General features: G+C 41.8%; 1 protein-coding gene across 3 annotated transcripts in view; it reads right to left on the bottom strand.

Moving 5' to 3' along the window:
* ZMPSTE24 (zinc metallopeptidase STE24) overlaps nucleotides 1-16,195 on the bottom strand; it is a 48,100-nt gene that overhangs the window by 29,721 nt on the left and 2,184 nt on the right. For 2 of the 3 annotated variants that reach the window (XM_036257182.1, XM_036257184.1), the window contains exons 2-3: nucleotides 14,627-14,773; nucleotides 3,386-3,472 (exon numbers count right to left, since the gene is read on the bottom strand). In XM_036257182.1, coding sequence (XP_036113075.1) covers nucleotides 3,386-3,472; nucleotides 14,627-14,773 — 234 coding nt within the window. Of the gene's footprint in view, nucleotides 1-3,385; nucleotides 3,473-14,626; nucleotides 14,774-15,288; nucleotides 15,333-16,195 lie in introns of those variants that run through there. The other variant, XM_036257183.1, reaches the window with a different exon arrangement.

Consider the following 16,195-nt stretch of genomic DNA (forward strand, 5'->3'; position numbering starts at 1 on the left):
TTCCATTTTTTTGTTCAGATAGAGTGGGAGGGAGAGAGAGGAGAGAGAGAGAGAAACATCGACATAAAGGGACACATCGAGTGGCTGCCACCCGCACAACCCAACCAGGGCCAGAGACAAACTGCAACCGAGGTACGTGCTCTTAGTGGGAACCAGGAACAGAACCCGGGTCTCGTGGGACTGCAGGCCAATGCTTAACCACTGAGCCAAACCGGCCAGGGCTAGTGTTTGATTTCTTTGTAAAAAACTTAAGAGTAGTTTGAACAAACCTTCTCATTGGGTAACTTACAATAGGGAGAGGGCATCTTTTCTCTGCCTTGAATTGTCATACCCCTCTCAAAATTTACATCAACTTTGAACATTTTACCCTTTGAGCTTTCAATGTCATGAAATATCTTCGAGACCCATTAACGTGAGAGTTTTTGCCAGTAACACTACCTCTGGGACATCTTCGTCCTTTTCATCAAAACCACTTTTCTCATTTATGTCAATAAGGTCACCTTCACTGAGTTCCTCTGGCTGCAGATCTAAATCTCTCTACTGGCAGCAGGGCATCAGCATTCTCAGGGTCAGCTATTTCTTCTATAACTCCATGCATGTCAGATTTGAATTTCACTTCTATGTTATCATTTTTCATTTCTCTGTTAGCTAATTTCCATTTAACTATCCATTTTTGTAAAATGTCATGTGGATGTACAGCTGAAATACCAGAAGGCAACACACAAACACTATGAATAACTGAATAATAGATGTGCAGTGACCATTCACTGACACACCTTGAAAAAACTGACATGAATAGTCACTGATGACTATGAGCATGTATTATTTGCAAAAGATTTGTGGACTGAAGAGCTAGCAGGGAAGTTTATACTTTATATAATTACTCACACAATATACTATGATAACTGAAATTTGAACCATGCTGTTATGGGACTGGTGTTATTTAACTAAACCATGTAACTGAAATTTGTGTATACCAGAATGGTGCAAAGAAAGAACCACCAATACCATATAGTCATCAAAGAGATCACCCTGGCTCGGTAGCGGGGCATGTGTGGGAAGCTACTGATCAATGTTTCTCACATCAATGTTTCTCTCTCTCTTCCTCTCTCTCAAGTCAATAAAAGCATATCCTTGGGTGAAAATAAAAATAAAAAAGTATAAAGAGAACGAAAATCTATATATACGGACAGGAAGAGATCTCTTAAACATTGTTAAACGCAAAAATAATATCTCAGAATGTCCCATTAAAGTAAGAAATATTTTTAATGCGTAAATGTATACAGTCTATGTTCATTCATTCAACAAATATTTATGGAGTACCTACTCTGTGACTGGCATGTTCTAGACACTAGTGACATAACAGTGAAGAATACAGAGGTGGGCAAAAGGAGGTTTACAGTTGTAATACAAATAAATAATATAAAATTAATAAATAATAATATAAGAATAAACTCTGGCCCTGGCCAGTGCTGCACAATGGTTAGAGCATTGGCCTGCACACTAAAGGGTCGCAGGTTCTAGCCCCACCCTGGTTGCAGCGAGTGTGGGAGGCAACCTATCCATGTGTCTTTCTTTTTTTCTTTTTTTTAATCCTCACTGGAGGATATTTTTCAATTGGTTTTCAGATAGAGTGGGAGGGAAAGAAAGAGAGAAACACTGATGCAAGAGAGACACAATGACAGGTTGCCTCCTGCAGGACCCCAACCAGGGTCAGGGACTGAACTGCAACCGAGGTACGTGCCCTTGACAGGAATCAAACCTGTGACTCTTTGGTCTTTGGGCCAATGCTAACCACTGAGCCAATCCTGCTAGGGCCTATATGTCTTTCTCACATCAGTGTTTCTCTCTCTTTCTCTTTCTCCCATCCCCTTCCTCCCTCCCTTCCACTCTCTCTAAAAATCAATGGAACAAATACCCTTGGGTAAGGAGTAACAAAAACATAAAAATAAAAAAAGAATAAACTCTGTTTCATGTACTCAGAACTATAAATCTACCTTTGCCTCCTGCACAACCCCTACAGGGAACTGAGCCGGAAACCTAGGCACGTGCCCTGACCGAGAATCAAACCAGCAACCATTTGGTGCATGGGACAACGTCCAATCAACTGAACTACACCAACTAGGGCAGGTGAATTCTATTTTAGATGGAGTGGTCTGGGAAAGCATCTCTGAGAAAGTGACATTTAAGGTGAGAACTGAATAAGGACCCAGTCATGATGATTATATAAACCATCTTAGTCCAGCCGGTGTGGCTCAGTGGTTGAGCGTTGACCCATGCACCAAAAAGTTGCCAGTTCAATTCCCAGTCAGGACACATGCCCAGGTTGTGGGCCCGATCCCCAGTGGGGATCATGCAGGAGGCGGCCAACTGATGTTCTCTCTCATCAATGTTTCTATGTCTCTCTCCCTCTCACTTCCTCTCTCTCTAAAATCAATAAAGGAAAAAGAAAATAAATAAATAAAACCATCTTAAATCTTTTATGAAACAATGCAGAGACTATGGAAGTAAACTGCAATACCACATATGACATGTCAGAAGCAAGAGTCTGGCCCTGGCCGGTTTGGCTCAGCGGTTAGAGCGTCGGCCTGCGGTCCTGAGAGACCCGGGTTCGGTTCCCACTAAGGGCATGTACCTCGGTTGCAGTTTGTCCCCGGCCCTGGTCGGTCGTGCGGGTGGCAGCCACTCGATGTGTTCCTTTCACATCGATGTTTCTCTCTCTCTCTCTGTTCCTCTCTCTCCCTCCCACTCTACCTGAACAAAAAATGAAAAAATGTCCTTGGGTGAGGATTAAAAAAAAAAAAAAAAAAAAAGAAGCAAGAGTCTGTGAAGATACAGAGACTCATGGGAAGAAGGGGTCTTAAAAGAATTTGGCTTCTTTAGAAAAAGATATGAAGAAAAGGGACATAAGACGAGCTGAATTAAAGCCCAATGTACCTATATATGTAGAAGAGATCCATCATTTCAAAAAGGAACCAGGAAGGAGGAAATAGACTTGGCAATGTCTAAGGAAAAGGCAGAAAGCAGTGTCCCAATATCCTTACGGGTGACAAGTCTCAGGTTTAAGGCTTTGCCTTAAACTGGAGTTCCTAGAAGAGTGGGTAGCCAAACCAAGCAGCTCAATGGAAGAGATACACAGTCTGTTTTTGTCTGAAGTATCTGCTAAGTTGTGTGCACAGAGTACCTGCTTAGTGTGGGTTCAACAAAATGCACACTTTCCCATTCATTGCATAGAGTTGTTCCTGAGAAGCAGCTGCCTGACCAGAGACTACATTACCCTGTTCCCTTGTGTCTGAGAATAAATGACTGGTTCACCAACGAAATGTGCATACAAAGGACAGGTATCATTTCAGAGCCAAGGAGGCTAAGAAGAGGGTGTACATACCTCATATTCTGGTCCAAAGCCAGCATAGCCACAGAACCGTCCAGAAAGTCTCCAGAGATACGGGATTCCTCCAAAGAGAAGAATAAGCTATAAAACAAAGCATACTTTGCTCACATTTGAGCAGTACTAGAAACTATCATGTTACAGAGAAATAAGGACCTATGTCATTTAGTATAAAATATGCATTTAGATGAATACAAACCAATTGAGATACTAAATTTAGACGTTAAAAGGCTTTTGCCGCCCTAGCCAGTTTGGCTCAGCGGTTAAAGCGTCGGCCTGCGGACCGGAGAGTCCCGAGTTCAGTTCCTGCTAAGGGCACGTACCTCGGTTGCAGTTTGTCCCCACCCAGGTTGGGGTTGTGTGGATGGCAGCCACTCGAGGTGTCTCTCTCACGTTGACGTTTCTCTCTCTCTCTTCCCCGCTTTCTCCCTCCTGCTCTATCTGAAGATAAATGCAAAAATGTCCTCAAGTGAGGATAAAAAAAATAATAATAATGAAAAAAAAAAAAAAGGTTTTTGCCTATACATTTTATAAGGATGAATCATATGATATGTGAATTATATCTCAAAAAGTAGTTTAAAGAAAAAAAGATTTTTGCCAGAAGACCATAACTAAGGCTTTCTAAATCAGCAAATAAACTTAGCAACTTGTCCAAAATCTGCCCTGGCCGGTTTGGCTCAGAGGTTAGAGCGTCGGCCTGTGGTCCAGAGAGACCCGGGTTCGGTTCCTGCTAAGGGCATGTACCTCGCTTGCAGTTTGTCCCCGGCCCTGGTTGGTTGTGTGGGTGGCAGCCACTTGATGTGTTTCTCTCTCTCTCCCCCTCCCACTCTATCTGAATGGAAAAATGTCCTCAGGTGAGGATAAAAAAAAAAGAGAGAAACTTGTCCAAAATCCCACAGCTATTGAGTGTCAGAAATGGAACCTGAACCAGGCTTTACAGCTCCATAACTGCTTTTTCCTAAAAAGGAAATCATCTCTTCGGTCAGACAAAGTAGTAGTATTGGAATAAGTGGAGAGTCCTGTCCACTTACCAAGTTGGGACAGAATGGGCTACCGGTACCTTCTCCAGGTGAGGAAAAGGTGAATCCTGAGATAGAAGTAGAACCCTTTCTCAGCATACCCTTTGTCTTGGGCATAAAAGTGAACCCAGATATTCACCAAATCACTAGGATATTTGAATGAGGAAGCAGCTCTTAAAATTTAAGAAGAGCCCTGGCCAGTTTGGCTCAGCGGTTAGAGCGTCGGCCTGCAGTCCAGAGAGACCCGGGTTCGGTTCCCGCTAAGGGCACGTACTTTGGTTGCAGTTTGTCCCCGGCCCTGGTTGGTCGTGCGGGTGGCAGCCACTCGATGTGTCCCTTCACGTCGATGTTTCTCACGCTCTCTCCCTTCCTCTCTCTCCCTCCCTCTATCTGTACAAAAAATGGAAAAATATCCTCGGGTGAGGATAAAAAAAAAAAAAAAATTTAAGAGGAATACATGCTGAAGAAACCCGATTTCCCACAATAGATACTAAGTTTGTGAAATTCATTTTGTCAAGAGGAATAAATTTATTGCTTTTTTTTTCTGTGCAGCCTCAGGAACACAATGTTCAATCACGCTACGCTAGTAGCACAATATCCCACCAGTTCAGATATAGATCCTTGTGATTGGAGGGTTTGGGGCACTATAATATAGTTTATGGGTATCCTCCCAATCTGCTTTGCATTTTTATATATGAATCCATAAATAAAAATGTGTTTTATACATGCTTTTAAGCATGTATATAAATGACATCATACTGTACAATTTGCCCTTTTTAAAAAAAATCCTCACGCGAGAATATTTTTCTATTTATCTTCAGATAGAGTGGGAGGGAGGGAGGGAGAGAGAGAGAGAGACATCGATGTGAGACAGAGACACATCGAGAGGCTGCCTCCCACTAGACCTGGACCACTAAACTGCAACCAAGGTAACCCTTGATCGGAATCAAACCTGTGACTCTTTGGTCCTTGGGCCAATGCTCTAACCACTGACCAAACTGGCCAAGATGTATACAACTTGCTTTTTATGCTCTACATTTTTTTTTTTGATCCATCCTTGGTGAATTATACATTTATTAAGTATTATCACATTGTTCTCTAAGTATTTATACCAAATTATGCTCCCATCAGCAGTACCTGAGTGTTCCTGTTTTCCCACAATCTAACTCACACTTGATACTATCCATCTTTTAGATTTTTACTAGTGTGCTGGACTGGTCTAATATCATGGGTCTCAAATATGGTCTCTGGACAGCAGTAGCACCACCTGGGAATGTGTTAGAAATGCAAATTCTCAGGATCTACCCCAAAACCTACTGAATCAGAAACTGGAAGTGGGACCCAGCAGTCTCCAGATAAATCTGATGTACCTCAAGTTTGAAAATCACTGTTTTAATAAATTGCTTTTAGACTTCCGGTCAAGATGGTGGCGTAGGTAAACGCGGTATCGCGTCCTCCCACAACCACATCAAAGTTACAACTAAACTACATAACAACCATCATTCAAAACCGCCTAAAATCAAGCTGAATGGAAGTCGTACAACTACGGAACTAAGGAAAAAAAAAAAGCAGCTACATCCAGACCGGTAGGAGGGGCGGCGGCGCGAGGGGGGGCGGCGGCTGAGCGCGCAGCGGCGAGACGGGCTGGTTCCACACCCAAGCGTGGTGGATAAAAATCAGGAGGATCCCGCGGCTGGGAAGATCCTTCCTGAGGACTGAGGGGTCCCCGTCCCACACCAGGTGTCCCGTTCAGGGTTCCAGTGCCAGGAAGAGAAGTCCCCATAACTTCTGGCTGGAAAAACCAGCGGAAACTGAGGCTCAGGGAAGCTGAAGCGGCTGGAGCCCCAGGCAGCTCCCTAAAGGGCCCGCGCACGGACTTATCGGACTCTCTCCCTCTAAGCTTGGAGGGGAGGCAGCTCGAGGGGCACCAGAGACACACAGGGAAGAACTGAGCTGTTTGGCACTGGAGCGAGAGCTGGAGAGGGGGCTTCCTCGGGGACAAACGTGCTGTCAGAGGCCTTTGTTCCTTTGGTGAGCCCTTCCCGGGGGCGGCAGACAGAAGCCATATCTGGGACTCCAGCAACCTGGCTCACACTGGTAGCCCCGCCCTGCTGACTCCCTGAGGCCCCGCCCCACCCAACTTTCAAGCCCACCCAAGCTGTTGCCAGTTGCTTAACCATAGGATTGGCCGGTCTTGGATCCTGCTTCAGGTTTTTCCTAAATTCTTTCAAACGAGCAGCACCGGGTCTCAGCGAGCCCCATACCTCTCATTAAGTAACACACAGAAACAAACACAGGGAGGCAGCCAAAATGAGGAGACAAAGAAACAGGTCCCAAATGAAAGAACAGAACAAAACCCCAATAAAAGAACTAAGCGAAAGGGAGATAAGCAACCTAACAGATACTGAGTTCAAAATACTGCTTATAAGGATGCTCAATGAACTTAGTGAGAACCTCAGTGAACTTAGGGAGGGCATCAAGAGCATAAAAAAGTACCAGTTAGAAATCATGGATACACAGTTAGAATTAAAGGAGGCATTAACTGAAATAAAGAATAATTTACACAGCTTCAATAATAGAGTATGTAGATCCAAGGAGCAAACCATCGATTTGGAATATAAGGAAGCAAAAAATCCCCAATCAGAAGAGCAAAAAGAAAAAAGAATCCAAAAAAATGAGGATAGAGTAAGGAGCCTCTGGGATAACTTCAAGCGTGCCAACATTCGCATCTTGGGGGTGCCCGAAGGAGAAGAGAGAGAGCAAGAAATCGAAAACCTGTTTGAAACAATAATGGCAGAAAACTTTCCTAACTTGGTGAAGGAAACAGACATACAAGTCCAGGAAGCACAGAGAGTCCCAAACAAGATGAACCCCAAGAGGCCCACACCAAGACACATCATCATCAAAATGCAAAAGGTTCAAGACAAAGAGAGAATCTTAAAAGCAGCCAGAGAAAGGCAGCTAGTTACCTACAAGGGAGTACCCATTAGGCTGTCAGCTGATTTCTCAAAAGAAACTTTGCAGGCCAGAAGGGAGTGGCAAGAAATATTCAGAGTGATGAAAACCAAGAACCTACAACCAAAATTACTCTATCCTGCAAAGCTGTCATTTAGAATCGATGGACATACAAAAACTTTCCCAGACAAGAAAAAGTTAAAGGAGTTCATCACCACCAAACCGTTATTATATGAAATGATGAAGGGTCTTTTTGAAGAAAAAGATAAAATGTATGAACAAACAAAATGGCAATGAATACATATCTATCAACAATGGAATCTACAAACAAAATGAACAGGAAGAACTGAAACATTCTCATAGATACAGAGAACATTTTATTGGTTGCCAGTTGGGAAGGGGGTTGGGGGAATGGGTGAAAAAGGTGAAGGGATTAAGAAGCACAAACTCATTGCTAGGCTGACAAACCTCAAAGGGAAAGGGGTTGGGGGGGGGGGGAAGAAATAAGCCAAAGAACTTATATGCATAACAAATGGACACAGACAATAGTGTGGGAAAAGGTGGGAGGGGGGCGGGAGTGGGGAGGAGGGGGTCAATGGGGGAAAAATGTGGAACATCTGTAATACATTTTACATCCAACAATAAAGATTTGGAAAAAAATAAATAAATAAATTGCTTTTAAAGGCTCCCTTAGTTCTATGATCAGCTATTTCCATTTTACTATAAACTAACTCAATCATGGGTGTAAACCCTGTTTTCTCAAAGACATGCTTTGGCATCAATGCACAGTATATGCTCTACTTGTTGAACTAATCGACTTGGGATGGCATTTCTTTCATCCTATTCTCAATACTAATAAATAATACAGAATTAAGGATTTATAATGCTTTTGGTGAAGAGCTGAAATACTTATAATGAAAAGTCCAGCTTTTAAATAAGTATCAAGGGTAGCTGTAATATGAACTTTGAATGCATCTATGAATGCATTTGGATACTGCTATTACAATCTTGTTCAGTATACTCTGGGAAATGAAAAACAAAGAACGGTGAACAGGAAACTTTATATTGATAATCTCCCTGAGCATACTCCTGGGGGATGTCCTATAAAAAGAACTAATGATCTCAGCAAAAACAAGTCCAGCGCTTTTTTTTTTATCCTCACCTGAGGACATATTTCCATTTTTTTGTTCAGATAGAGTAGGAGGGGGAGAGAGAGAGAAACATTGACGTGAAAGGGACACATCGAGTGGCTGCCACCTGCACGACCAACCAGGGCTGGGGACAAACTGCAACCAAGGTATGTGCCCTTAGCGGGAACCGAACCCGGGTCTCTCTGGACCGCAGGCCGATGCTCTAACCGCTGAGCCAAACTGGCCAGGGCAAGTCCAGTGCTTTTATAGCTTTTATATATTATTTCACTGAAGTCTTGAAAAGCAGGCAGGGCAAGATCATAGTCATCTCTATTTTACAGATGAAGCAACTGAAACTCAGAAAGGTTAAAGTAATTTGCCCAAAGAAACCGAATGACTAAGTAGTTGCTGTGTTAAGCACTGTACTAAATGATCTTACTTACTTAGTCTTTGCCATAAACCATGTGCAATATTGTTACATATATATATATATAATATATATATATATATTATATATATATATATACACTTCTCATCTTAAAGAGGAGAAAAATGAGGCTCAAAGAGGCTAAACTACTCACCTAGGAACATGCAGAAATTAAAGAAGCAACAATTTGAACTTTTCTACTCTGCCCCACTCTATCCCCTAGCCATTCCATTTCTTGAGAGGGCTCTTTATTGCCATGTATGAGATGTCAGGAAAGTCTGTCAGAGAGGCTGGACATTTTCTCTCTGGGTGCTGTCACATTTGTGTGAACAGTGGCACCTGTGGGGTACACAAGGCCTCTGCTTATGTTCCCTCAGGTAAAAAGTACCAAGGCAACCCGGCCGGTGTGGCTCAGTGGTTGAGTGTTGACTCATGCACCAAGAGGTCACCAGTTCGATTCCCAGTCAGAGCACATGCCTAGGTTGTGGGCCTGATCCCAGGCCCTTCTCCCTTCCTCTCGCTCTAAAATCAATAAAGAAAAAATTTTTTTAAGTACCAAGGCAAAAAAAAGTCTAAAATAATCTTTGTTCTTTGTTACCAAAGCATATGAGCCTATTGATTTTAATCAATACAAAACAGGAATTAATAAACTTATTTTCAAACAGGACAGGATCTCAAAGCTACACAAAATGCTTCCTATCTAATGGTAAATGTAGCTACTAATTCCCCAAAGAGAACTAGGACGTTCATGTTGTAGCCCCTAGAGGGTCAAGAATGGTTTCTTTAATGTAATTTTAAAGACTCAGAAGAGCAGCCTGGCTGATGTGGCTCACTGGCTGAGCATCGACCCATGCACCAAGAGTTCGATTCCTAGGCAGGGCACATGCCCAGGTTGTGGGCCAAATCCCCAGTGGGGGGCATGCAGGAGGCAGCCAATCGATGTTCTCTTTCATCAATGTTTCTCTCTCTCTCTCTTTCTCCCTTCCTCACTCTCTAAAAATCAATAAAGAAAAAAATTTAAAAAAAAAAGAAGAACAGAGTTTGAAACCCACCCTTCCATTTATTAGTGTCACTTGGCCATTACATGGGCAAGCCATTTAATTTCTCTGAGCCTCCACTTTCTCACCCATAAAAAGGGAATAATAATGCCTGTACTTTCTGCCTCAGAGCACTGTTGTAAACATCAAACAAAACAATTAATATAAAAACAACATATAAAAACAATTAATATAAAAACAAACAATCACTACCCATACAACTATTATAATGATGACTATTACTATTCCCAACTTTCGCTCATCAGTAATGCTTCTAGTTTGAGCCAGAGCGAATTACAAAGCTTTCATTCTATGTATGTATTCTCCCTACCTTGGCCAGCTCCTAGAACAAACTGAACCACTCCCATGTCACTGACCATAACCACCAAGCTACTGCCTACCTTTCCCAGAACTGTTTACTAATGACAACCAAGGAGGCTGAAAATATTTTTCCTGTCCTTTTTTTTTTTTTCCTCACCCGAGGATATTTTTCCATTTTTTGTGCAGATAGAGTGGGAGGGAGAAAGAGAGAGAAACATCGACGTGAAGGGACACATCGAGTGGCTGCCACCCGCACGACCAACCAGGGCCGAGGACAAACTGCAACCGAAGTACGTGCCCTTAGCGGGAACCGAACCCGGGTCTCTCCGGACCGCAGGCCGACGCTTTAACCGCTGAGCCAAACTGGCCAGGGCTTTCCTGTCCTTTTATAATGGCCTTGAAGGGGTAAATCAAAGACCTTCAAAGAATCAAACATCAGTGAACAAAGATGAGTGTCAGCCCTGGCTGGGTAGCTCAGTTGGGTTAGAGCGTTGTTCCCATACATCAAGGTTGTGGTTTTATCCCTGCTTACAAGACTCAACAAATGAATGCATAAATAAGTGGAACAATAAATCCATGTCTCTCTAAAATCAATCAATCAAAAAAAAGGATGGTGTAAAAATTTCCCACCTCTACTTCCATCTCTTTCTGAAGGCTGATGGTTTGCTACCTAGGCCCTGTCCCTCACAGAACAAAGGTTTCAGATAAATTAACCAAGGTCAGATATAATTCACAATAATTCTAGCTTTCCTGGCTTGGTTGGAAAGTATCAAGTTTTAATACTAATCTTAAACATCTTAGTAACTAGCCCTGGCCAGTTTGGTTAGGGTGTCGGTCCTTGGACTGAAGGGTCTTGAGTTTAATTCTTGGTCAAGGGCATGTACCTGGGTTGCAAGTTCGATCCCCAGCCCCAGGGCCATGCAGGAGGCAACCAACTGATGTACATCGATGTTTCTCTCTCTCTATCCCCCTCCCTCCTTGCCACACTCTATCTAAAAAAATTAATCAATGGAAAAATATTCTCAGGTGATATATATATATCTATATATATATCCATAATTAAATTTGGCTTAGACTAGTAAAAATATAATTTAAAAATGAATATTAAAAAGACTAATCAGTAGCATTCTGTCTGTCCCCAAGCCATTGCAATTTTATTTTTCAGATTATTGATTTTTCTATAATAGCAAGGTACAACTCTTCCAGAAATTTTGCCATTTCCATCATCTTGAAGAAACGGGAGAGGTTTCTAATAACTTGGTTCTAACCACGTTAGTCTTACTATTCCATATTTGCCAAGGCAAATTTTGTGATTAGATAAATAATTTTGTCATCATTTAACAAAGCTACCAACAGCAAGTTTCTTCTTTTTAACTGATGAAACAATTATGGTAGCCAATCTCAATTATTTTCAATTTAGAACTCTTTCTCTTAGTGGTACTAGGCATTCTAAAAGAGTCCTGGAGGAACAGTGATGATAATCATGACCATAACAATAAAAACAATAATAGCCAACACTTGCCCAGCCAGTGTGGCTCAGTGGTTGAGTGTCAACCCATGCACCAAGAGGTCACCGGTTCGATCATCGGTCAGGGCACATGCCCAGCTTGTGGGACAAATCCAAAGGGGGGGAGCATGCAGGAGGTGTCCAATCAATGTGTTTTCTCATTGATGTTTCTGTCTTTCCCTTTCCTTTCCTCTCTTTAAAATCAATAAAGAAAAAATAAATAAATAAAAGTTAAAAAAAAAAAATAGCCAACACTTATGGAGCACTTACAATGAATGGATCAGGCACTGTTCTAAGCATCTTACATATATTAACTCATTTAATCCTCTCAACACTATGAAGGAGGAACTATTATTGCCATATAACTTTAACAGATGAGAAAATTGAGTGACTTGCTTGAGGTCACATAGCTGGTATGGTAGAGCTGAGGTTCCAACTCAAGCCACCTGAGCTCAAAAGTTTGTTCTTAACTTGTACACTACACACTTTCAGTTGTTCCTGGGGGTGGAAAACCAAAAAAATGGGTTTTTGGGGTGAACAAAATTGTATTCATTGTATATGTAAAGCACGGATATATATACATATGGCACAGAAACAGATCTACAATGTATCTGTGGTATTAAAATTTCATGGAAGGATGATTAGGAAAAAAATGTCTTAAAAGGTACATGGTCAACCCATGCACCAAGAGGTCACCGGTCACAGGGTAGAGCATGAAAAAGACTGAGAAACAATACTCTACACACAGCCTCTCTTCTTTTAGCATGGTAAGAATGGCCCTGTTTTACTAAGTGAAAACCATCTGTCACTCACTGTTTCATTAAATAAATATGAATTAGGTGCTTATTATAAGCCAGGCACAAGGTATAAAATACTGAACAAGACTTTAAAGTACCCTTTCTTTAAGGAACTAGCAGCCTGTCAACTAAACAGGCAAATTCAATACAATCTGATAAGTACTCTGACAAGAATACTGATTGGATGCTACTTTAAGTAGACTTAAGGGACAGGGGAAGTTTCAAACAGCTTCTTAGAAGAGATGATGTCTCGACTGGATCCTAATGAGACAGTAGGGATTAATTAGCCTCCAGTGAGAGAGTGGCATTGAAGAGGAAGAGGAAAGACACCCTGGGCAGTGTAACTCACATGTAAAAAGATTCAAAGTCATAGAAAACCAAGTTGGCTATGAGTACAATAAAGAATGAAGAAAAATTGGGGGGGGGGGGGGGAGAAATAAAAAGATGAGGCTCAAGTAACCAAAAAGGATCTCATAAACCATGCAAAGAAATTTGGACTTCACCCTGAAGGAAAATAACATGATCAAAATTGTTCTTCAGAATTCCTTTGGTTGCAGTGTAGAAGACAGGTTGTTGAATTAAGATAGAGGCATGAACACAAGTAGGGACTGCTATAAGAAGAACACAAGGATTTTTTTCACACCTGGTCTCAGGGTGACAGTTAACATATTCTGTAACTTTTTTTTCAAAAGTTTTTTTTTTTTTTTTTTTTTAATTTTTACTGAATTTATTGGGGTGATATTGGTTAATAAAGTTATATAGGTTTCAGGTGTACAATTCTAGAACACATCATCTGTCTGGCCAGTTTTGCTCAGCGGTTAGAGCATTGGCCCGTGGATCAAAGGGTCTAGGGTTTGATTCCCAGTCAAGGGCACGTACCTGGTTTGCAGGTTCAATCCCTAGCCCTAGTCAGGTTTGTGCTGGAGAAACCCAATCGATGTGTCTCTCTCACATTGATATTTTCTTTTTCTCTCTCTTTCACCCTCCCTCCCGTCCTTCCCTTCCACTCTCTCAAAATTAAAAAAAAAAAAAATCAATGGAAAAATATCTTTGGGCGAGGACTAACAACAGCAACAACAAAATTTTTTTTTTTTTTTTTTTTTAAAGAATACATTGCCCTGGCCCGTTTGGCTCAGCAGTTGGAGCGTCATCCCATGGATAAGAGAGGCCCAGGTTCAGTTCCCGCTAAGGGCACATGCCTTGGTTGCAGTTTGTCCTCAGCCCTGATTGGGGTTGTGTGGGTGGCAGCCGCTCGATGTGTCTCTCTCATGTTGATGTTTCTCTCTCTCTCTTCCTCTCCCCCTCCCTCTCTATCTGAAAATAAATGCAATAGAAAAGAAAAAAGAATACATCATCTGTATATTGTATTGTGTGTTCACCAACCCAAGTCAAGTCTTCCATCACCATTTATCCTGCCTTTATCCTTTTATACCTCCCTTCAGCCCCCTTTCCTTCTAGTAATCACCATATCGTTGTCATAACATTGTCTATGTCTATGAGGGTTTTTTTTTTTTAGAGAGAAAGAGAAAGCACATGTGAAAGCACAATATCAATCGGCTGCCTCCTGCACGTCCCCCACCAGGGATAGAGTCCACAACCCAGGCATGTGCCCTGACCGAGAATTGAACCTACAACTTTTTGGTGCACAGGATGACACCCAAGTAACTGAGCCACACCAGCCAGGGATATGAGTTTCTTTTGTTTTTGGTTTCTGCTTAATCCCTTTACCGTTTTCACCCAGTGCTCCAATCCCCTTCCCCTCTGACAGCTGTCAGTCTGTTCTCTGAACCTATGAGTCTGTTCCTATTTTGTTTGTTACTTTATTTTGTTCATTAAATTCCACATATAAGTGAAATCATAACTAAGCAGTTATGTTTCTGACTCTTTTGCTCCACACCTATTCTATCAACAAAGGTCAAGAAAGCATTCTGGGATTTGTAGATGCGGTACCCTCTTTTATATCACAAAAATATAAAAAGGAAAACAAACTTCACAAAGTATTAAACAATTTGATAAACTGTTTCTTCAAGAAGTAAATTACTTACAGTGCCTTCAATCTCTGAATAGAGTCCTGACCAGAAGCTGAAGTTACTTTTATCCAGCTGATACAGTCGAGATTTCTCAAACGTTTCTGAATCCATGATCTGCCCTAACTCCAGTGGTACATGAGTTGTTGTTTTATATATCCGTCTCTGAAATATTTTGAAGAAAACACTTTAATGAAACAGTCAAACCAATTAATTATTCATTATAATAGTCATTTATGATCAAACATTGAGTGGTTTTATAGCATTAACTTGTTACTTAAGCCTGCTGAATTTGCTTTACACAGACACAAATACTGCATTTGATCAAGCACATTGTCTACTAACACTGATGCAGAAAAGTAAAAGAAGAGCAAGAGAATCTGCCAGGTCAGTGTGGCTCAGTGGCTGAGCATCGACCCATGCACCAAGAGGTCGCTGGTTCGATTCTCAGTCAGGGCATATGCCCAGGTTGTGGGCCTGATACCCCGAGGGGGTGGGGGGGCATGCAGGAGGCGGCCAGTCGATGTTCTCTCTCATCGATGTTTCTATCTCTCTCCCTCTCCCGTCCTCTCTCTCTAAAATCAATAAAAAGAAAAAAAAATTAAAAAAAAAAAAGAGAGAATCTGAGGCTGGCTGACTAGGCAAGATTAAATGCATTATTATTATTTTTTTATCCTCACCCGAGGACATTTTTGCATCCATCTTCAGACAGACTAGGAGGGAGAGAGGGAGGAAGAGAGAGAGACACATCGAGTGGCTGCCACCTACACTACCACAACCGGGGTTGGGGACAAACCACAACTGAGGCAGTGCCCTTAGAAGGAATGGCACGCGAGACTCTCTGGTCTGCGGGCTGACGCTCTAACCGCTGAGCCAAACTAGCCAGGGCTGACTAGGCAAGATTAAAAGTAGGTTGTCATCATACTTCAGTTTGCATATGTAAACCAAAATTGTAACATCACAAAGGGTAGAACTCATTTCAGCTATAACATACATCCTATGATATAAAAAACAAATTCATGGATAGGAGAAGGAAGTAAATGTGCTAATCATGAGTATTAACAGATATTGTGGCATGTAATTAAATCTGGTCCTAGAAGCCAAATTAAGGGAAATGTGAGGAATAACAGAAACATATCAGGTCTTCAAGAAAGACATTATACCAAATTCTAAAAGGCAATTTCAGCCCATAGGACACAATACAGGAAACAGATACCAAAGAACATAATGGACAACATCTTCTACAATGGTTTTATGACAAATGGCTTCTCTATTTATTGTTGTGCTTCCTTCCTTTCTTTTTTTTATCTCACCCGAGCACATTTTTCATTTTTTTTTTTTTTATCCTCACCCGAGGACATTTTTTGATATTTTGTTCAGATAGAGTGGGAGGGAGAGAGAGAGAGAGAGAAACATTGATGTGAAAGGGACACATCGAGTGGTCGCCACCCACACAACCCAACCAGGGCCAGGGACAAACTGCAACCGAGGTACGTGCCCCCAGCGGGAACCGAACCCGGGTCTCTTCAGACCGCAGGCCGACACTCTAACCGCTGAACCAAACCGGCCCGGGCCACATTTTTGCAT

This window comes from Molossus molossus, unplaced genomic scaffold (assembly GCF_014108415.1).
Source record: "Molossus molossus isolate mMolMol1 unplaced genomic scaffold, mMolMol1.p scaffold_m16_p_12, whole genome shotgun sequence".
NCBI lineage: Eukaryota > Metazoa > Chordata > Mammalia > Chiroptera > Molossidae > Molossus > Molossus molossus.